Source organism: Haliotis rufescens, unplaced genomic scaffold (assembly GCF_023055435.1).
Source record: "Haliotis rufescens isolate VD_foot unplaced genomic scaffold, xgHalRufe1.0.p SCAF_22, whole genome shotgun sequence".
NCBI lineage: Eukaryota > Metazoa > Mollusca > Gastropoda > Lepetellida > Haliotidae > Haliotis > Haliotis rufescens.
Window position 1 is genome coordinate 5016469 of NW_025963913.1, and position 23583 is coordinate 5040051.

At 42.3% G+C, this 23583-nt stretch overlaps 2 protein-coding genes across 3 annotated transcripts; both read right to left on the reverse strand.

The window, feature by feature from the left end:
- Positions 1-79: 79 nt before the first annotated feature.
- LOC124136404 (lactosylceramide 1,3-N-acetyl-beta-D-glucosaminyltransferase A-like) lies at positions 80-11251 on the reverse strand. 2 transcript variants are annotated; one of them, XM_046502333.2, is made up of 2 exons: positions 11146-11251; positions 80-1729 (listed from the first exon to the last, which is right to left on the reverse strand). In XM_046502333.2, the coding sequence occupies exon 2, from the start codon at positions 1670-1672 to the stop codon at positions 371-373; it is 1302 nt and encodes a 433-aa protein (XP_046358289.2). In that variant the 5' UTR covers positions 1673-1729; positions 11146-11251; the 3' UTR covers positions 80-370. The 2 variants fall into 2 exon arrangements, with proteins under 2 accessions (XP_046358289.2, XP_046358290.2); XM_046502334.2 differs by lacking the exon at positions 11146-11251 and adding an exon at positions 6919-7017.
- A 1402-nt stretch (positions 11252-12653) lies between these two features.
- LOC125383244 (sporozoite surface protein 2-like) lies at positions 12654-15204 on the reverse strand. The gene is made up of 2 exons (XM_048401562.1): positions 14148-15204; positions 12654-12907 (listed from the first exon to the last, which is right to left on the reverse strand). The coding sequence occupies exons 1-2, from the start codon at positions 15202-15204 to the stop codon at positions 12654-12656; spliced, it is 1311 nt and encodes a 436-aa protein (XP_048257519.1).
- Between the last annotated feature and the right edge of the window lie 8379 nt (positions 15205-23583).

Below are 23583 nucleotides of genomic sequence, written 5' to 3' on the forward strand. Positions count from 1 at the left end.
ATTTGGACCCCCCCCCCCCCCCCACCCCCCCCACCCCCCACCCCACACACACACCCACACACCTCACCCCCACCCCGACAATGAACCATTTAAACAAAAGAAAAACGCTGGCATGTTCTTCTTTTGTTCGGTATTATTTTGACATTATCCATTTTGATTCAAAGGTCATAAGAAAAATAAAACTACCTATTGGAAAATTGCCAATATCATCCACTATAAAAAAACAAGTTCGACATACCCGCAGATTAAATCATCACTCTAAGCATCATAAACCTTTCATGACCACAGATATAAACACACGACCAATGTAAAAAACAAAAATAAAACACAATGTTGAACACTGTTTAGCAATCACGCAATCCTCGAAAATCTACGTTTCGCTTTTCCACTTTTCTGGCGTAAAGTTCAAAGTTGCTTTCCAAAGCATCTCCCACAAACGAGTTCCTAGCAGAAACATGAACTGATTCATATGACGCCTGTAATAGACCCTCATCTGTCGCCAGCTGTGATGTTCTACCATGGGCCGAAACGTCGGCACTACTTTCAGCGCAAGGATACCGGTGACGTAAACGTCATCCACCCAATAGAATCGCGTAGTTTCAGACGCTTTGTACAATTTCCTTGCAACATCCGGTGACATTAAATAGGCCATTCCTGAACAATATGTCGGATAGTTGTCGAATGGATAAACATTCCTCTTCACATACCACTTGTTTAATGTCTCTCTCCGTGTAAGTCCTTCATAATAAATTTCACAGTATAAGAAATTTTGACGGAACTCGTTTTTAGAAATGTATTCAACGAGGTTGAAGACGTTGATGAGTACATCATCGTCAGCTTTGACAATCAATTTGGCAGATGGGCAGTTAGATAGCACCCAATGAATTCCCATTACATGTTTATATGTCAGATTCCTGTAACTGTCCATAAACTGTCCTTGAACTATGTCTCCGTACGTTTCATTCTCCTTGTCTATTTTATTCTGCATGGTTGCATCATTTGTCCGCGCGACCATAAACACGTGTGACAACACGAAACCCCGAATGACTGTAGACCTTCCCCACGTGTTTCTCACTAGCATCCGTCTCTCATAGTGCTTAGTGGCCGAATGGATAAAGGTAATAATGTCGGGCTTGTACTTTTGGCATACCGCTGAATCAATATCGTATGCAAATTTATGTAAATTAAGCAATGGATCTTTTTCAGATTCGTTATTAATGTGAAAAAATTTGTTTATACGGATGTTCATTCTTTCCGTTGCTGATGTATTGGTAACATTTCCAGCCACGCCATTTAATGTGTCGTTTTCGTGAAGATTCATTGAATTATTCTGCTGAATGAAACGGTCATCCACCAATGATGTGGGGTTGACGTTTGTGGTAATAATAATTTTAGGAGCATAGTTTATATGACCTCTCCTGTAAATTTGTTCTGTCTGAATCGTATCCTGACTTACGTATGCTTGTGAGTGGAGCCTCTGGTCACCATATCGGACGTCCTTGTTATGGAAACCATTACGATAATAAAAGAGCTCTCGAGCAGCGAGAACAAGCACAGTTGTCACAATAAGTTTCAAAAACCTTTTCATTCTACCGCTACACACAGAGAATGCTGAAACATGCGGCATGGGTCTGTAGCTGCTATCGACACCCCAGTGTCCAGTACGGAACATCCGACAAGAAACCTTCGCTTTTACACAAGCCTGTAAAGAGATGGCGGCATGGAGGATCTGAAAATATATCAACAAATTAATGACAACTTCACTGCAAAGATTCTGAACGAATTGTACTTGATAGTAAAGCATTTGTGTAACAATATACCTGTAAATTCAGTATCGCACTTGTCCACGACCACTTACACACTGGAAACACGACGAACTCATTTTCAGTGTACTGGGGACCGAGTCTGGCCAAGGGTCTAATGTCTTCTTCTTAAACAGTCCTGACCATCACAGTCCAGTACAGAGATTCTCTACCAAGCATCAAATATCATTTAACCCTATACATTCAGCAGCAGGTGGTGCGTGACGACCGATGAATAATCATGCAGTCGATCAATGTCGTTTTTAAGATAAAGTTGATGCAGTATGCATGGGTATTGGTTATTGATCGTTTATGAAGGCTGGGGAGCTTCGAGGGGGTACGGTCTCTCAAATCTAAGTCTTCACACTTTTATACATAACCAATTAATTTATCGAGTACAAAGCAACATTTTTTGAATATGTTTCTACATTCTCTTTTCTCTATAAGAAAGGTCTGTACAAAGACATTGGTATGACCGAACTATGGCCGTATTCAGTTTCTTTTGTGTCTGCCTCAGCTACTCTAGGGTACTGATACTAATCATGGACATAAAGTATGATTAGTTATTGATATATCGACGCATGAGGACAGTCACTTGCAATTGATTTCTCGCCCTGTGGAACCGCCCGCTTATAAGTTGCCTGCAGTCAAGCGTTGTCCCTCCAGTTGCAGTATGACATAAATTACTTATGACACAGGATCGTTCATCGTAAATCTTTATCAATCAAGCACCCGGGAGACAATCCTGACGAGTGAAACTTAACTTATGCACATTTTAAAAGATAGTGCCGCCCCCGCCCCTTCAATTAAATGACTGCTCCCGATTCTGTATGCAGAATCCGTGACAGCCATACGTGTTACAGGGATTAGATACTGTGTATCTGGGACACTGAGTATCAGCCTGGCAAAGGCAAGTGGTTTATAAAGAGATATTATTCGGACATTACAGAACGAATGGTAGACACGGGATGTACCTCTGTCGTGTTGGGCACAGTAATCTTACTGAACACGGATCCACTTGCGCACCCAAGATATATTAGTCTTATCGCGTCCTCCTGTTAATGCTCACCCTTTAAACAGGAAAAGCAATGTCTCAAGGCAATCTCAACTTTAGCCAGTGTTTACAAGCATGGCGTACTGGAGACCCGTTCTGACCAAGGGTCTCGTGTCTTCTTCAAGAACCATCACAATCTAGGACAACAGATTCTCTAACAAGCATCAAAATATTATTTAACCCTTTACACTGAGTCAGGAAGTTGTTTTCTGAAGCCACCCTGAAAAATCCATTCACGGCCCCTTTGAGGTCATCGTTGTCGTCATAGCGCTTCTCACGAAGTTGTTCTTTCAGTTTAGGAAACAGGTGGAAATCACTTGGTGCCAGGTCTGGCGAGTATAGAGGGTGGGAAAGCTCTTCTAACCAACACTGACGCACAGGAGCCTTTTCATGTCAGGTATGAGAAGAGGCATAATGATTATCATGAAGGAGTAGAACTCCAGCAGTCAGCATTCCTCAGGCGATGAAGCAAATCAGCATAGTACGCACTGGTAATCGTCTTTTGAGTTTCTAAGTAATCAACAAGGATCTCCGCATTGCTGAATACAGTGGTCATAACCTTCTTCACTGTATACTTGAATTTCATTGATGCCGGAGAAGTGGAATGGTGACATTTCCATGGACAGACGTTTTGACCCCATATCATAGAGGTAGACCCATTTTTCATCATCCGTTACTAATCTCTTTTTGAATTTGTCGAAATCTTCCTCAATAAGGTCTCTGGTAATGTCAGTTCTTTTTTCCTTAAGACTAGAACAAAGAAACTTTGGGCCCCAACGACCGGAATTCTTATCATCTGTAAATGTTCATGAATAACAGTGTCAATGGATCCATGGCTTAGACTTGTTCTTTAAGCCTTAAACATAGCTGCCCAATATTTTAACAGTGGATTAGCTGGGACACTTGTTTCTAAACATGTGTGGCATGCGGTTATAAATTTCTTGGGGAGTACCTCTCTCTAAAGTCAAAAACTTGATGACTCATCGGTATTCGTTCTTTTCCATTTCTGTGTCCATGTGTACCCTTGTCTTACTGGGAAATAATAAATAGCAGATCATTTACTCCGATACGAATGCTCGCAGATAGTATGGGACGTGTATTTGGAGAAACCTTAGCTGCACACCCGCAGCCTCCACATACCGTGGGCGCGGAATAACTGCACAGTTAGGCTGGCGGAGTGGTTAAGAAGCGATCGCCACCAACACAATAAACAATTGTGGAGAACCGTGGAGATCAGGGTAGAAAAGGTGTTCAGCAATCCATGCTTGCCGTAAGAGGGCATATGCTTGTCGTAAGAGGCCATAAGGTGGTCAGGCTCGCTGAATTGGTTGACACATGTCATCGTATCCCAATTGCGTAGAGCGATGCTCATGATGTCAATCACTGGATCGTCTGATCCAGACTCGATTTTTTTGCAGGCCGCCGTCATAAAGCTGGAATTTACCGTGCAATCGAATCCGACCTTGTCCTGGTTCAAGTCAGACAAACCAGCGAGCGCACTGACCAATGAGCGCTCAGCTTACATCGGCAGTATTTCTTGTGAAACACGTGCCATAGCCTTACGGTAATTTATTTAACACATTGGGGCTCTTTTTAAAAAAATACTTTGTTACACAAAGGGCTTGTTTTACCCCCGGTTTTTTTAAAACATAAACAGTAATTGTTCGCCAGACATGATGAATGTCATCAAAACAATGGAAAACTGTTGGAAACTGTAAGATGGGTTTTGTTTCTCTAAAACCATTACCAGGATGCTAGTGCTAGTGCATACATACATATGTTTTGCATTTCTGAAACAAATAATTAATAGCAACAACATTTCAACGACCTTTGAATCGTACATTTTGCGAGAGAGCGAACCGTCTGTATTGTTCATTGACCTTGACCTTTACCGTTCACTGACCTTGACATTAACCCGTTAATTGACCTTGACATTTACCGTTCACTGACCTCTGATATAATTTTCCACCAACCTCAGGCGAAAGGTTTCAGAACTGCAATGTCTGCTAACCACAAAACACTGACTACAGATTGTCTTGTGGGCTTTTAGCAACGCATGGCTAGTTTTCCTTCAGGCCGCGGGAAGCAGGTCTTCGGTAGGTTACCATGATGAATATTTGATATACATGTATGTGGACGTTAGGTATCGACGACATTAGGTTGTAAAAGAAAAATCTACCAACGGAACGACCTTAGATTTACATTAGTATCGAATCCTACTATGTATGAACAATAACCCCACAAATCCAATGTTAATGAAGCACCTATTAGCCCGGTCACTGAGGCCGGTGCTATGAACTGCTGATATTATATATAGTGTCGGTCACTTTATTGTGGTAGAAACTGAAAGGAATCACACACGTTGAACTGCGTGTTACATATTTAACGCCCTACTCTCGCCGCATTTGTATGAACGTAGGCAATAATTGGGACGGTAAAAATCTATACCGCGCATCAGTTCGCAAAGAGACAAAATCGATGGCCATTATTCCGTAAACTTACAAAGAAGAAGCTGAGATTGAAACTTAATCATCCTTGTAGTGAGTGAGTGAGTGAGTTGGGTTTAACGCCGCTTTTAACAGTATTCCAGTTATATTGCGGCGTGTCAGCTTAATGTGGGAGGAAAACCCGAAGTGATGCAGGTCTCAGACGTTTACCACTTCGGTGAAACCCACGAGCACAAGTATGGCGCTGACAAACCTAGAAACATAATCGGGGCGAACCGGGATTCGAACCCACAATCATAGCTTTCTGGCGTGCCCAAGGGACGCAACTCTGCACAGCGAATCGCGGCGCCTTAGACGACTGGGCCACCCGTGCCCCCTAAGCATTCTTGTAAACTGCCATAAAATACAATATACACTTGAAACTTGAATTTGAACAAACAACAAAACGCTTTCAACCGTCGCTGAAACACTGAAACACAGGGTCTAAAATACAATTATGATACCCGTATCAAATACATCACCTTCGAATAACAATTTCTTGTTTGTTTCATTTTTATCCACCAACATTGGTCTGTGCTTTTTTTTTGCCCGGTAGTTTATCAATAGTGGTTACCTATAAATCTTGTTTCGATTGGGGGTCCTGTGCCATAACTCTGTAAAACTGCATTTATGATGTTGGAATTCGAACTAGATCAAAATATATATGTATGCCAACTGTCATTCTTGTAGCACAGCAGTTCCCGAAAACACTTGTCCCGACTGAAGTCGGCTTGACGGGAGGACCGGCGGACGAATCCCAAATCTGTATAATATACAATGATTGCTGTTGTATTGAAAACTGGGTTGGAACATCTTGATTAGTGATTTTTAGTGGTCCATATGAAGTGAATCTTTCCAATTACGCGCGAAGACGATGACGGACGGCGGACAAAGTGAATGAGTTTTGTTTCTATAGGCTTGGCCTTACAGCGTGTTGATGTGGCCATGTCTTGAAAGCAATGAAAATACAAATACAACATAAGTAGTCAGTACCACACCGGTGGAGAGCAGAACCGGAATTGTTCAGGTTGAAACCCGCTCTTGTACCTGTTAAATACCGCGGGATTCAAGGTAAGAATAGACCCCTCGGGCCCCGTGAGAACAAGGTAAATTGAGGATCGGATGGTCAGCTTGTTACCTATTTGATTGCGTGTCATCCCAAACCAACGCCGTGTACCGTTGCTCATTCTTTCAGTGATTGCTTTCTGAGCCCAGATAGGGACACTGGGGGCTCTGTCGTCTAAGGCGCCGCAACTCGCTGTGCAGGGTTGCGTCCCTTGAACACGGAAGAAACCGATGATTGTGGGTTCGAATCCCGGTTCGCCCCGATTACGTTTCTAGGTTTGACAGCACCATACACGTGCTCGTGGGTTTCACCGACGTGGTAAACGTCTGAGACCTGCATCACTTCGGGCTTTCCTCCCACATCAAGCTGACATACCGCGATATAACTGGAATACTGTTCATAGCGACGTTTAGCCAACCTCACTCACTCACCGTGGTGTACGTTTATCTTAAGGCCGCCGTGATATAGTTCGAATAATAATAAGCACGGCGTTAAACAACATTCACTCACTTGTACATGGTAGTCAGTCTGCCTTTCCTCCGTGCATCTGGACGTCCTTTAACATCGTCCCGTGGTATATCCCAGCCCCCGTGTGTTCAACGCACCATCAGTGAACCAGCAATGACACCGTGCTCGCGCTGATTGACTGCATTCGACACGGAATTCTCAGCCATGCATATCGTTGTGCATTGTAATAGCAGACACAATTATCTCGCTGTTATACCCGATTAGTGATATCGATTATCTGATACAGATAGCAGTGCTCGAAAAAAACATTAATGATTTTCTACCGAGAAACCAAAACACACAAAGTGGATCCTATTTGGTTTCATGTATTGATTAAACAAAATGCATTCATTGGGTGGGAAAAACTTGGCGATTTCCAACCTGATTGAACTTGATAACGTGTCGACTGACTCCTGAAAGGCGATGCGAGGTTTGGCATGTCCTGGTGATCGGGTTGAAGGCCAACATTATACACACCTATAGACAGCTACTCATTTAACAGTACTACACAATTTAACATGCGATCGCAATCGTAACACTCAATTTAAAATGGATTTCTTAAGGATGTTTACAACAAAAATCGGTTTCGTGTGAGGTAGGTTCTTACAGGCAACGTTGTTTTATACTTAATCCTGCATCAAGACCGTGGAATATATTTATTTTATGAAAAAAAATAATAATCTAGAAACGCGTACAAAAGCAAACTCTGAAATCAGCATAGGGAATTTTTTATTTTATTTTTAGAGTCAAGAAGGATATTGTGTAATATAAGATTTCAGAGACTAAATGTTAGTCAATGATATACTCAATAACGCTCAATGGTCACTGGAGTTAACTGTTTACTCAATCAACGATTAATATTCCCTTTGGCTAGCTATTATATATTATTCTCATGACCTTGACCCATACGCTTGTGTCACTGCTTTCACCTTGAGCTATATAACAATTGTAAATAATACAGTTTGCCCCCTTCCTTTTTATTACGACTGATCACTCCCTTTTCCATTTAAAAGTACCAACGTTTATTTTGTGAATCATTCAGTGCATTAGGCTCTTAAGGGTGTTCATTCTCCAACTGTTTGTCCAGTTTACTTTTGAAAAAAGTACGTTTATAGTTATATAATTAAATTTTCATTGCGTTCATTGAAATTCCTGCATTCTGATTAGTTGAATTGGTCACGTGTTATTGCATTCATTTCCCAATGAATGTAAAATATTAAGCCACGCCCACCGAGGCGCACAACTTCTATTGCTGCGGAATGTCGGGGAATCCCAATATTACAGTCAAGGGAATTCCTTTCTGCTCAAGTGTATCGTCATGCACAGGACCTTTAGCGATTTTCATGCATATTCATTATCCCAACCTACCCCTTGACACTGAAGGCCGAGAAGGAATGAAACAGCAAACGTGCAGGCTCGCTCGCCTGTTTTTATCCCGCTCGCCTCGGTTCAACTTTCATGTCTGCGGGTTTCATTTCTAACTAGCATTTTTCCAACTGTGTTTTCCCGTTTTCAGGGAAGTAATGTTTGAATCTGGTGGTAACTGGTTTCTCCTGGACATATTTCTTTCGGGGGGCGCGAATATATATATTTGAACCAGTATCACTTGTCCCCAACTTGTATTTTCATGAATCAAATAAAACTGTTTTCAATAAACTGCCCCCCCCCCCCCCCCCCCTCTCTCTCTCCCAAACTCCATAATCCCAGCCTAGTTCGACAAGTCCTGAAACTGGACTTTAATAGTCACTTAACTCCCTTGCCTCGATAAGTCGATAAGATGCACAGACCAGTGATTGATTAGTCGCCCTTAAACGCACATGTTACTGTGGATCCAGAATCCCAACGGCAACATTAGTGCTTTGAACATTGTTTTATGTCTTGAAGGAACGCATCTTATCCCTGCCATGGACACTTTACTTTTCAAACCGTTTGCATACAACTTGAATACATTCAATTCGCAGATGCCTCCATGCAGTGAATATGACTCTTAATGAGCATCCAAAGGGCACAAGCAATGCATTTTGTAAAGCTGAGGCCTTTCACTGATACCGTTAACAAAGAGTTCTGATTTGTATGGATGTTTGAAGCCTGTATATCATGACATTAACAAAGAAGGCCTATTAAAAATCCACGTATAAAAGAAAAGTGCAGTGGTTGAAAATGGAAGTCTATTGACAAAGTCAGCGTTTTTATTTCCGTGCAGAAAGCTTGTGAGTGTATGTTATCACGTGTGGGTATTCCATTGACGGCACAACGCAGTACATATGTGCAGTATAACACTTGCTGGACCAGTTCGGTCTACATGAGTACATATGTGCAGTATAACACTTGCTGGACCAGTTCGGTCTACATGAGTACATATGTGCAGTATAACACTTGATGGACGAGGCCGGTCTACATCAGTACATATGTGCAGTATAACACTTGCCGGACCAGGCCGGTCTACATCAGTACATATGTGTAGTATAACACTTGATGGACGAGGCCGGTCTACATCAGTACATATGTGCAGTATAACACTTGCTGGACCAGGCCGGTCTACATCAGTACATATGTGCAGTATAACACTTGATGGACGAGGCCGGTCTACATCAGTACATATGTGCAGTATAACACTTGCTGGACCAGGCCGGTCTACATCAGTACGTATGTGCAATATAACAGTTGCTGGATCAGGCCGGTCTACATAAGTACACGTAACTTGCACATGCGTTGTGAGTCAAGGTTATACCAGTCGTGTGTGCTTGTTGTAAGAGGCGACTAACTGTATTTGGTGGGTGACTTGGTGATTTCGTGTCATCGAACCCCAACGGCGGGGGACATTACGTGTCTTGTACAGGTTGCCGTGATATAAACTATAGGACAAAAGAAACTATACCGCTCAGTTGATTTGATCATGTGTTTGATTTCCAATTGAAAATATCTGAATATCTGAAAAAAACTGTACTGGCACTTTGTTAGTTCTGAAAGATTACATCTGCATGACTTTAGTTTATTATTTTTTTTTAATACTATTTTTTTAAACTCGCAGAGTGAGCGAGTAACTGTTATCTAACACCAGTGACTAAAATCCATAGAAACATCCACGTCAGGCAATCAGACACGCCACAGACGAACTAAACGATCGATTACGAAGTCCGCTTCTACGACAGTCATGAGGCGCTGCGAATCTCTCCTTCCCTCTCTCTCTCTGTGTCTCTCTCTCTCCCTCTCTCTCTCTCTCTCGGAGGAGGAGGAGATGGCGGAATTTCTCTCTCTGATATAATACTTGAAGACTTTAATTTGATAGAAAAAGTATTTCAGTCCACGGTTAGTTTTCTAGTTCCCTTTTGGGATACAAGGGCAGTGATGTTTCGTGTTTGAAGCGTCAGCTCATCACGTCGATTCGAACTCAGGTACACAGTATGAAGCTGATTCACTCGGCGATGTGGCTGGAACACTGCATAAAGCAGCATAAAACAGTAACCATGCGCTCCCCGAAATAAGCAGATGATAGGTAGCGTTTTTAGAAGCTGACCTACGTTCGGCCTTGAAAGGGTTCAAGTTACACAAGCCCGCCCTTATGTTATCATCGTATTCCGTAGAAAAGGTGAAAAATATTTAAGTAATATGTCGACAGGTCATAATTTTGTTGAAAACACCTGGCCCCACAACCAGGCTTCGGACGTGTCACTCCCTCTCTTATGCGTTGTTAACTTCGTAACTTGCAATATGGTAATGCGCACCCCCACCCCACCCCATTTTCCAAATCCACATTTTCTGGTGGGATCAACCTGAATGATTAGGGTGCTGTGGGGTAGCCTAGTGGTTAAAGCGTTCGCTCCTCACGCCGAAGACCTGGGTTGGATTCCCCACATGGGTACAATATGTGAAGCCAATTTCTGGTGTCCCCTGTCATGATATTGCTGGAATATTGCTAAAAACAGCGTAAAACCTCACTCACTCACTTAATGATTAACCTAGGATTGCCAAATACACTCTGGCTTCTTCACAAACTTTCTATCAGTTAACGTTGACGGGTGTGTATATTTTCCCACAGCAAGGTCTGGATCGAGACCCGAAGGCAGCCAGTTGGGACTGAATACGTTCAACGTCATCTCGTTCACTGCATCAATAAGTGATTCCTTGCTAATCTCTCGCACAGATTGAATGAACTGAAACCTCAAATCCGCCAAACATCCGCAACCTACGTGTCCTCTTTATCAGTTTGAAACAATAAAGGTCACTCACCTTCCCAACCAACGGTCGCTCGGACGGTGTACCATACTCCAGCCAGAATCACCAGCGACCGCCACTTTCTGAAGACAACATCAAGTCAATGCCATGTTAACACGCTATTGTTATGACAGATCGGTTGCATTCGGGCGATGTGACACTATTGATTTTCGTATACAACTATTGGTGGAAAACTTCCATTGCGGCAGTCCATTATGAAATAACAGCGAGCTGCTGAGTTATAACGATCCACCTGACCCAGCAAATAGTTTAATGATTTTAAAACAATTCCACCTTGGTAAACTTCCCAAGTTATTCTCTAAGTGATTGCTACATGTATAAATAATCTACTTTGCAAGGCGGCTTTCTTCACTACCACTATTTAAACAAAAGGATTGGTAAAGCCGATTCATTGATACGTCAAAATAATGTAATGTAAACCAAAGTATTGATATATCTTTGTCTCGAGATCCCACTGGGTTGGAATATGTTCCGAGTAGTTTATGACCTATTTAATTTTTTCTCTCAATGAAATTGTCAAGGGTGGTAACTCAGGTGGTTATCACGTGCGACCCACCATGAGATGAGATGCTAAATCCGTCAGTCACACGTGTGTCGAACAAGGTTGATGTTCTTTCGTTTTGATTGGGTAACCGTGATCTCGGTCAAACATAAAACGTCACATAACGCGATTTCTTCTATTTATTAATCTCCTCATTAAACTAAATAAGCACACCCCGCGCTTCAAATTCGCTTTGCATTCTGTATTAGTCTTCATAGACCTACTACAGACATAATACAATTGAGCTACATCCATTTGCCATGTCAATGTAGACTACAGACAGACCGAGGTCTCTTGGCCAACTTTTAATTTAATTATCAGCGTGGCGATATCAGTTCAAAATATTTTGATATATACTACTCAGAGTTTGCTAAGGATCAAGTTGGGATGACATAAAAAAATCATTCAACAAATAAAGTTTGAAATATCCCGGTACACAATATTTGGGTAACCCCTATCAGGGGTGAAACTACCATTGTAGCAGAAAAGCAATCGCTTACACCTATAAAAAACCACAATTCTTTAAACACCTTAAAAACAAATAAGTGAACCTCATTTTAACATCTATGCAGTAAATTATTAATTCAAACTGTACAAGATCGAACATGATATTTATTGTCTAACATATTTTCATTATAATAACAGGTCGCGTCGATTCCAGCGACATGCAGGTGGTCGACAACATTCCACAACACACAGTGGAGACAGGTTTCTCCTGATTGCAGAGAGACGTCATCACTTCCTGACTGCCGTCACGCTCGTGGCGTTAACGTTTCCACTCAGACAGTGCGTAATCGTCTGCGCGAGGATGGTCTCCGGTCAGGAAGGTCATGCATTCGCATCCCTCTGACCTGACATCACAGGAAGGCATGCTTAGACTGGGCTGAAGATCAGGTCAAGTGATTGGCCCAGGACTGGCCTCCGCTGCTTTTTACTGATGAATCGAGATGCTGTCTAGAATTCACAGATGGTCGTGCACGAGTGTGGCGTATACAAGGATTTCAAAGTTACCGAACATGACCGATATGGAGAGGGCACAGTCATGATTTGGGATGGGATTAGTAGAGCTGGAAGAACTGTTTTCGATGCCCTGTAGCGGGGCACAGCGACAGGATGACATTCTGGGTGTGTACGCGAGACCGTATCCTGGTGCAATCGGGCGAGACTTCATCCTCATGGACGACAACGCACGATCCGTGCCAGGGTTGTTGATGCCTGCTTGGAGCAGGAGACCATTGTCCACATGGAGTGGTCAGCCCGGTCACCAGACCTCAACCCTGTCGAACACATGTGGAACGAGCTAAAGATCGCCCTCTCGCGACATTCTGTCCTTCCGAGGAACGATGTACGAATAATGGGATGCAATCACCGCACCTGGTGTAGGGCCGTGGTAATCTATCATGTGTTCATAATAATGAAATTCTTAAAATTATATTCAGTAAAATTACGTTTTTAGTATACCATCGGTTTGCGAGAATTAAAAAAATAACAAAGTACATCTTTTCGTCCCCGCAATCCCACGTGTACAAAAGACTACATAGAAATAACAAATTTAATATCACTCGTAGGATACACGCATAACATAATTTGTACACACACTAAAATACCTAAGACCAATCGCCCTGCGATTTACGAGAGAGTATATTATTAAAAATACCAATAATAAAATGAATAACCATAAAACGTCATTTCGATACTTAAATACATCTAATGTGAGTTGACGTCTTTTGGATAAACTGTCAATGCCAGCGTTGGAAGCGTAACAGGGCAGGTCAGGGTTGGATGATAAACATATTAACATGTGCATAGTTTTATAAAATATAAAGTTCGCCAATTTCTTTAAACACTGATTAAAAAACTCTAATCTAATACCTTCATGCAAGGGACAGAACAGAAGACTATGCATCTCATCTGTGTGCTATTTAAACATTATCTGTGTTCATTCTCTGTGCGTAAAGGCGCCACCCTACGTCTGAATTTCACATAAGTGTATCTGTGTCCGCGGGGTTGGGGGCAGCTAAGTTCTTCTGTGGGGTATAGTCGCGTTTATACAGTGTATATATCTGTAGTTTATTTCTTCCATTCCTTGTCCTGCAGTACCAGTCGTCAGTTTGTTTATCTGTCCCCTCTCATGGTCTTGAAAAACTGCTTCTTTCGTTGCTCTTATCAACAGACGGCTTTCATTATCAGAGTCCATTTCACATGTATGGCCAAGACCCATATCTTTCAGTTTGGTAGAGACTCTATATATGGTTCTATAATTGTTTTAACTGAAAGCAGAAGAAACGACCGGATCACGATGACTTGCACTTATGAACTGAATGCCTTAAAAACTAACAACCATATTGAGTTGGAATACACACAACTGAATATTATTGACTATTTCAAATTGTTTGTAAATATCAATATCTCCTTAATGATTTTGCCTCGTTGTTATACTACTTATTGCCCTCACAAACGCCTTTGTGACAGACACAAAGGGACCCAGCAGTTAATAGGGGTGGATGGGTCTGTCGAGGTTGCAGGGGTAGGGTGCTTGAGTCTGTGGGGGTTGCCTGGGGGTAGGGATGCTTGGGTCTGTGGGGGTTGTTTGGGGTAGGGGTGCTTGGGTCTGTGGGGGTTGCTGGGGGTAGTGTGCTTGGGTCACTGGGGGTTGCTGGGGGTAGGGGTGCTTGGGTCTGTTTGGGTTGCTTGGGGTAGAAATGCTTGGGTCTGTGGGGGCTGCTCTTGGGGTAGGGGTGCTTGGGTCTGTGGGGGTGGATGGGGTAGTTGTGCTTGGGTCTGTGGGGGTTACTGGGGGTAAGGATGCTTTGGTCTCTGGGGGTTGCTGGGGGTAGGGGTGCTTGGGTCTGTTTGGGTTGCTTGGGGTAGAAATGCTTGGGTCTGTGGGGGCTGCTCTTGGGGTAGGGGTGCTTGGGTCTGTGGGGGTGGATGGGGTAGTTGTGCTTGGGTCTGTGGGGGTTACTGGGGGTAAGGATGCTTTGGTCTCTAGGGGTTGCTGGGGGTAGGGGTGCTTGGGTCTGTTTGGGTTGCTTTGGGTAGAGGTGCTTGGGTCTGTGGGGGCTGCTCTTGGGGTAGGGGTGCTTGGGTCTGTGGGGGTGGATGGGGTAGTTGTGCTTGGGTCTGTGGGGGTTGCTGGGGGAAGGGGTGCTTGGGTATGTTGGGGTTGCTGGGGGTAGGGGTGCTTGGGTCTGTTGGGGTTGCTTTGGGTAGGGGTGCTTGGGTCTGTGGGGGTTGCTGGGGGTAGGGGTGCTTGGATCTGTTGGGGTTGCTGGGAGTAGGGGTGCTTTGGTCTGTGGGGGTTGCTGGGGGTAGAGGTGCTTGGGTATGTTGGGGTTGCTGGGGGTAGGGGTGCTTGGGTCTGTGGGAGCAGCTCTTGGGGTAGGGGTGCTTGGGTCTGTGGGGGTTGCTGGGGGTAGGGGTGCTTGGGTCTGTTGGGGTTGCTGGGGTTGGGTTGGTTTGTGGTGGTTACTCGGAGTGGGTATGACTGTGTCTGTTAGAGTTGCTGGCATTGCTTCTGTCTGAGGAGGAGTCTCACAACTCGGCTACCAGCATATCCATCGATTACGATTTTTAGCTGAACTTGAGGCCAAAGTACAAGTTTTTTCCTGGAACAACCGAATTCTGCACACAGTGTCGTTAGGTCATTAACAAGCAGTGACTTTAGAGTCACTAACAAGCAGTGTCGTTAGAGTCACTTACAAGCAGTGTCGTTAGAGTCACTACAAAACAGTGTCGTTAGAGTCAGTAACAAGCAGTGTCGTTAGAGTCACTAGCAAGCAGTGTCGTTAGAGTCACTCACAAACAGTGTCGTTAGAGTCAGTTACAAGCAGTGTCGTTAGAGTCACTACCAAACAGTGTCGTTGGAGTCACTACAAAACAGTGTCGTTAGAGTCAGTAACAAGCAGTGTCGTTAGAGTCAGTAACAAGCAGTGTCGTTAGAGTCACTAGCAAGCAGTGTCGTTAGAGTCACTACAAAACAGTGTCGTTAGAGTCACTACCAAACAGTGTCGTTGGGGTCATTACAAAACAGTGTCGTTAGAGTCACTAACAAGCAGTGTTGTTAGAGTCACTAACAAGCAGTGTCGTTGGAGCCTCTACCAAACAGTGTCGTTAGTCACTAATAAGCTGTGTCGTTTATGTCATTACAAACCTGTGTCGTTAGAAAGAAAATACCACCAGATAAAAACTCTATTACTGGAGACATTACTACAGCGACAATGACTTGATAACTGACACACAATTACCAAGGAAACACTGACTTGAGACACAGTCAGTAGACACACACTTACCAAGGAAACAATGACTTGACACACAGTCAGTAGACACACTATTACCATGGAAACAATGACTTGAGACACAGTCAGTAGACGCAATTACCGAGGAAACAATGACTTGAGACACAGTCAGTAGACAGACACTTACCAAGGAAACAATGACTTGACACACAGTCAGTAGACACACAATTACCAAGGAAACAATGACTTGAGACACAGTCAGTAGACACAATTACCAAGGAAACAATGACTTGAGACACAGTCAGTAGACGCAATTCCTAAGGAAACAATGACGTGAGACACAGTTAGTAGACACACACTTACCAAGGAAACAATGACTTGAGACACAGTCAGTAGACACACTATTACCAAGGAAACAATGACTTGAGACACAGTCAGTAGACAGACACTTACCAAGGCAACAATGACTTGACACACAGTCAGTAGACACACAATTACCAAGGAAACAATGACTTGAGACACAGTCAGTAGACGCAATTAGCAAGGAAACAATGACTTGAGACACAGTCAGTAGACACACTATTACCAAGGAAACAATGACTTGAGACACAGTCAGTAGACAGACACTTACTAAGGAAACAATGGATTGAGACACAGTCAGTAGACACAATTAGCAAGGAAACAATGACTTGAGACACAGTCAGTAGACACAATTAGCAAGGAAACAATGACTTGAGACACAGTCAGTTGACACACAATTACCAAGGAAGCAAAAAGTTGAGACACGGTCAGTAGACACACAATTACCAAGGATACACTGACTTGAGACACAGTCAGTAGACACACAATTACCAAGGATACACTGACTTGAGACACAGTCAGTAGACACACACTTACCGAGGAAACAATGACTTGAGACACAGTTAGTAGACACACACTTAGCAAAGAAACAATGACTTGAGACACAGTCAGTAGACACACTATTACCAAGGAAACAATGACTTGAGACACAGTCAGTAGACACACACTTACCAAGGAAACAATGACTTGAGACACAGTCAGTAGACACACACTTACCGAGGAAACAATGACTTGAGACACAGTCAGTAGACACACACTTAGCAAAGAAACAATGACTTGAGACACAGTCAGTAGACACACACTTACCGAGGAAACAATGACTTGAGACACAGTCAGTAGACACACACTTTGCAAAGAAACAATGACTTGAGACACAGTCAGTAGACACACACTTACCAAGGAAACAATGACTTGAGACACAGTCAGTAGACACACACTTAGCAAAGAAACAATGACTTGAGACACAGTCAGTAGACACACACTTACCAAGGAAACAATGACTTGAGACACAGTCAGTAGACTTAATTACCAAGGAACAATGACTTGAGACACAGTCAGTAGACAGACACTTAGCAAGGAAACAATGGATTGAGACACAGTCAGTAGACACACACTTACCAAGGAAACAATGACTTGAGACACAGTCAGTAGATACAATTACCAAGGAAACAATGACTTGAGACACAACCAGTAGACACACACTTACCAAAGAAACAATGACTTGAGACACAGTCAGTAGACACACTATTACCAAGGAAACAATGACTTGAGACACAGTCAGTAGATACAATTACCAAGGAAACAATGACTTGAGACACAGTCAGTAGACACACACTTACTATGGAAACAATGACTTGAGACACAGTCAGTAGACACACAATTTCCCAAGGAATTAAAAAGTTGAGACACAGTCAGTAGACACACACTTACCGAGGAAACAATGACTTGAGACACAGTCAGTAGACACACAATTACCAAGGAAACAATGACTTGAGACACAGTCAGTAGACACACAATTACCAAGGAAACACTGACTTGAGACACAGTCAGTAGACACACAATTACCAAGGAAACAATGACTTGAGACACAGTCAGTAGACACACAATTACCAAGGAAACAATGACTTGAGACACAGTCAGTAGACACACAATTACCAAGGAAACACTGACTTGAGACACAGTCAGTAGACACACAATTACCAAGGAAACAATGACTTGAGACACAGTCAGTAGACACAATTACCAAGGAAACAATGACTTGAGACACAGTCAGTTGACACACAATTACCAAGGAAGCAAAAAGTTGAGACACAGTCAGTAGACACAATTAGCAAGGAAACAATGACTTGAGACACAGTCAGTAGACACAATTACCAAGGAAACAATGACTTGAGACACAGTCAGTTGACACACAATTACCAAGGAAGCAAAAAGTTGAGACACAGTCAGTAGACACAATTACCAAGGAAACAATGACTTGAGACACAGTCAGTAGACACAATTAGCAAGGAAACAATGACTTGAGACACAGTCAGTTGACACACACTTACCAAGGAAGCAAAAAGTTTAGACACAGTCAGTAGACACAATTACCAGGAAACAATGACTTGAGACACAGTCAGTAGACACAATTAGCAAGGAAACAATGACTTGAGACACAGTCAGTAGACACAATTAGCAAGGAAACAATGACTTGAGACACAGTCAGTTGACACACAATTACCAAGGAAGCAAAAAGTTGAGACACGGTCAGTAGACACACACTTACCAAGGATACACTGACTTGAGACACAGTCAGTAGACACAATTACCAAGGAAACAATAACTTGAGACACAGTCAGTAGACACACACTTACCGAGGAAACAATGACTTGAGACACAGTCAGTAGACACTCAATTATCAAGGAAACAATGACTTGAGACACAGTCAGTAGACACACAAATACCTAGGAAACAATCAATAAACACAATTACCAGAGACGCTAACACTATAAACACAGTTACTGAGAACACAAGCATTAAAGACACAATCACTGGAGACAGAACAGCTGGAGTCGCTGTCACCATCGCCTTTTTAACTGGATGTTTGGTATATGTTTCAGCACTTAGAGACAAGGGACAACGAACGACAACCAATGAACCTTGAAACAATGCCATCATGGGGAACATTACGCACATAGAGTTTACCCACATCCAATGTAAATGTTAAACTGCCACTGCGGGGGTTGCCTTCGTGAGTCTTTGTTACCGTGGTTACCCTTACGTTCATCATCAAATCCATCACACAATAGACATCGGCCAGATCGGTATTACCACATTGATTTGAAAACATGGTTTCACATTTCAGCTCAAACGAAAAAAAAGAAGCCTGTTTAACACAGACATTTACCACGGTGTAATTGATTTTACAATGTACACTTCAATAGACGTCCGTCAAACTAAAATATTTGGAACGTCAACAAATGGCAAGCATTGATTTTTCTCCTGGACTTTAATGATGAACTCATACCTCACTAACCAACACGGTTTGTGTAGTGCTGCATCACTATAGTGCTTGTTGGTTCATAGGGAGTCTGCCCATGTAACAAGTGGTTACTAAGGAAATAATATGGCTAATTATGTTTTCTTCAAAGCGTACAAGACTATTAACCTCATTGTCTTTTCACCTTCACAAACGTCTACCAAATCAATGGGTTCTGTCAGATGTTGATTCTAGCCCAAAGAAGAGGAGCTGTTTGCGTATATTTGTTAACATTAGGGGTCGATGGGATTCCGTTCAGATGCAGACATGGTAGGACCTCTCAGAGCCATATACGATTACCGGTATGCAAACCTCTTTTGGTAACAGTTCGCAGTTCGTAAATACGCCATTTATTAATTAACTATATTATCACAAAAGATAGATTTATGCCTTGTATAATCAATGTTGTTATGTGCCAAAGGCATCTATAAGCTGGAAATACAAATGATGAAAATCATATTTGCTCTAGTTATGAGTGAATGAGTGAAACGTCAATACTTCACGTGTACACGTCCACCTCCCGTGAATACATGGTTGAAGCTTTCGCTCATCACACCAAAAATCTGGGCTACATGGGTACAATGTGCCAGTCCAATTTCTGGTATTTCCCGCCCTGATATTGTTGGAAAACTTCTAAAAGCGGCGTAAAACCAAACTCACTCACTCACTCATTATAGCATTATGTCCAGCAGTCGACCACAAGGCTAGATATTCGTTGTACAAGGCAAGTTATATGTTAGCTACATGTTACACAAGGCTAGTTACATGTTACAAAAGGCTAGTTTCATGTTGCACAAGGCTAGTTATATGTTACAAAAGGCTAGTTACATGTTGCACAAGGCTAGTTACATGTTACACAAGGCTAGTTACATATTACACAAGGCTAGTTACATGTTACACAAGGCTAGCTACATGTTACACAAGGCTACTTACATGTTACACAAGGCTAGTTACATGTTGCACAAGGCTAGTTACATGTTACACAAGGCTAGCTACATGTTACACAAGGCTACTTACATGTTGCACAAGGCTAGTTACATGTTAAACAAGGCTAGTTACATGCTGCACACTGGGTACTCGCTCTATTCCTTTTCTCTGGTAGCAGGCCTTTGCATCAATCGCTGCTAATCGTTGAAATATGAGACACACACACACATTTTTGGATTGAACTTTAGTCCTTGAAAACCTCTCAGGCCTCTTCATCCAACCCGTGTGTGTTTTAATAGAATTGCAGACGTTTAGAAATCGAATTCGGTCACGGTGAAATTGTCCAGAAGGATCACAAGTCATGAGTTGTTTGATTCCGTGTACACCATGCAGAGGGTAAGGTCTTTGGGGGAAACGGAGGCTTTGTACCGTTACATCATCTCGAAGCCAGCTGAAAACAAAACTAATTGTCCCTGGACGGTGTGTTCAAAAGATACTATTTAAGTGATGTTGGATTAACTGAAATATTTCATAAACCATACATATGCGGTACAAATATGGCTACTGTCAACGGTAGAACAGATTTAAGGATCAGGATACCGAAGGGTATCTACTATAAACACTATAAGCAAAAACCAAATTTTGAAAATGATCTGTTACCCCCTAAAAGCAAGTACATGCTGATATTAATTGTTCGTACTTCAAAATATAACTTGATCATTGAGACTGGCCGATGGCAGAGTACTAAGAGAAGGGAGACTCTCTCAATTCAGTGATTGAATTTCAGTAGACCCGTGAAGATCCGGGTTAGAAGAGCTCTTCAGCAACCCCATGCTTGTCGTGAGTGGCGACTAACGGGATCGGGAGGTCAGGCTCGCTGACTTGGTTGATGCATGTCATCGTATCCTAATAGGTCGATGCTCTTGATATCAAACACTGGATTGTCTGGTCCTGACTCGACAATTTACAGACCGCCGTCATACAGCTTGAATATTGCTGAGTGTTGGCGTTAAACAACAAAAACAACAACGAAACTTTCAGTAGGAGATGAGTTTCACTATCCTTTAAGATGCGATGCTCTTCTCCGACCAAGAACTCTGTATATTCCTATAAAATACTACTTTTAGCCAAATATTTAATCACCCAAAAGATTAAAAAATATGTATGAAATTCATTGCATGTGTATGTAAGTTAATGAGAAAGAATTGTTGATATTGTTTGTATTTTCATATAGATATCTGTAAATGCCCATGCACCACTGATGGTGGTTTCTCTTAGAATAAGGGGCGGTCGGGTAGCCTAGTGGTTAAAGCGTTCGCTCGTCATGCCGAAAACCCGGGTTCGACATGGGTACAATGTGTGAAGCCCATTTCTGGTGTCCCCCGCCGTGATATTGCTCGCATATTGCCAAAAGCGGCGTAAAACCATACTCACTCACTCATTCTTAGAATAAACTGGATGTGACAATGTACAGCAACAAGTATACCTACCTATTCATGTAGAACTGGAATATTGCTGAGTGTGGCGTTAAACATCAAATTCATGTTCAGGCTTGGCCTAAACCATAATATAATTACTTTGTGTAATGACTAAAACCGTTTCTTGTCACTGGACTTTAACAACTAGGGTATATCATCCAGACGAACATCAGGACAGGCGTGACTAATCATGTGTTTTACTTTGCACAAGGGCGGGGTGCTAGTTTTGCACGTGCAAACAGCACGCATGGTTACATGTTGATCTTCCTACACTGGTCGATGTTTTGTTTGACGCCGCTCGGAGCAATATTAGTATTAATACTTTATTCAGTAGTATGGTCACGTGGCCTAAAGTACAGTTTAACGTGACAATATAAGTGGTCACCTGACAGTCCAAAATTGAAAAAAACATGTTTTATGAACAGAGCAACAGATTTAACGAGATTTATATTTCTAGTATTTCGCAAATTTACCATTGACTGAGTTCTTGTAAAACTAGAATGGGGTAAATACCTATTTACAAATTACTAAATTACAATGTGTACATAGAGTATCGGACATTTTACATTGTCTTGACCTATTTACCTTACAGTTAGAAAAGGATATTCTAAATTTACAGAAACTCTTCGTAGGTTTCGATCCTGTGGGTTATTGGTTGGTTGGTTGGTTTATTGTTTAACGTCAAACTCAGCGATATTCCAGCTATATGACGGCGGTCTATGAATACTCGAGTCTGGACCAGACATTGGCATCGATGGCATGCATCAACCAAGTAGGTTATTGATGTACAATTCTGGATCAAAGAGAGATACTTCCATTGCACTGTAATGAGATAAAAAAGTTAGAATTTGTAAAGCAATATTCTAGGTGTCAGATAATCGAGTCAAACTACTGACTGACATTAAGAGAAGTGTACATGTATGCCCCCTGGGTGCGATGACAGGCAGTCAGCCAGGCCGTACCAGTCCTCCCACATTGGTCACCCAAACAACAGAATGCTTGGTGGGCCTTTTCTGGCCTGGGTCTCCACGGGAACTTTTAATGATGTTTCAACGTGTTGGGCCACCGAGGCGAGCTGCATTGAGTGTAGGTTTATAATAGTATTGATAATTATTATTAAAGTAAAAAGTATTTTAACACCTGGAGTGAATTAAAAAGAAATCAAGAGAGTCAAAAACGTGTCCCATCTGGAAATCGACATCAAGATTGCGGACTCCGCCACTTGGGGTAAGGCGACAAGCTGTGGAAACTGTACGTTTGTTGTGAGGATTTTACGAACGTTTCAGTAACTTCTGTCACCTGGCAAGCTCAAACACAAATGTGACTGTATAAATGGAAGTTTACTCGTCCTTGGGTAGTAAACAATTATATTGGGAACCGCAATATATATATATATATCTCACCCAATCAGTGAGAGTTTTGACATGAGAAGGTTCTTCGAAAGTTTATCAGAGTACTCTGTTACGTACATTATTGGGATAGAGATCTGATGATTTTTCAAGCACAACATTTTTTTCACTAGTGGAGAGATGATACCGGCTGACTAGGAACTAATTTAGAAGTTGGGAAATGCAGTAAAGAGGGACGTTACGAGTTAACGACCGTCCGTCCAATTCATCAGAATACGGGCTAAATGTCTCTTGGAATAACAATTCATTTTTGAGAAACATTCTGGTCGTTAGTTGGAAAAATAAAAAAATCAACATATTACAGAAATGTCCGATATGTTCTTGTTCTTGTTTGACTTGAACACCAACCAGCATTCCGCCATGGTCAATCTGTACTTTGATATTTCCGAGATCTGGACCTGGAGATCTAGGACCATTTCATGTCAAGAGTGATGTTTGAGAACATTAGATTCTTATC

Excerpts from the sequence above, each read along its gene's own strand:
- LOC124136404 (XM_046502333.2), bottom strand. The coding sequence starts at position 1,672 with ATGTTCCGTACTGGACACTGGGGTGTCGATAGCAGCTACAGACCCATG.
- LOC125383244 (XM_048401562.1), bottom strand. The coding sequence starts at position 15,204 with ATGCCAGCAACTCTAACAGACACAGTCATACCCACTCCGAGTAACCAC. Across the intron at positions 12,908-14,147 it reads TGTCTGTCACAAAGGCGTTT|GCATCAACAACCCTGGCACG; the intron begins GTGAGGGCAATA and ends TGCTCCAAGCAG.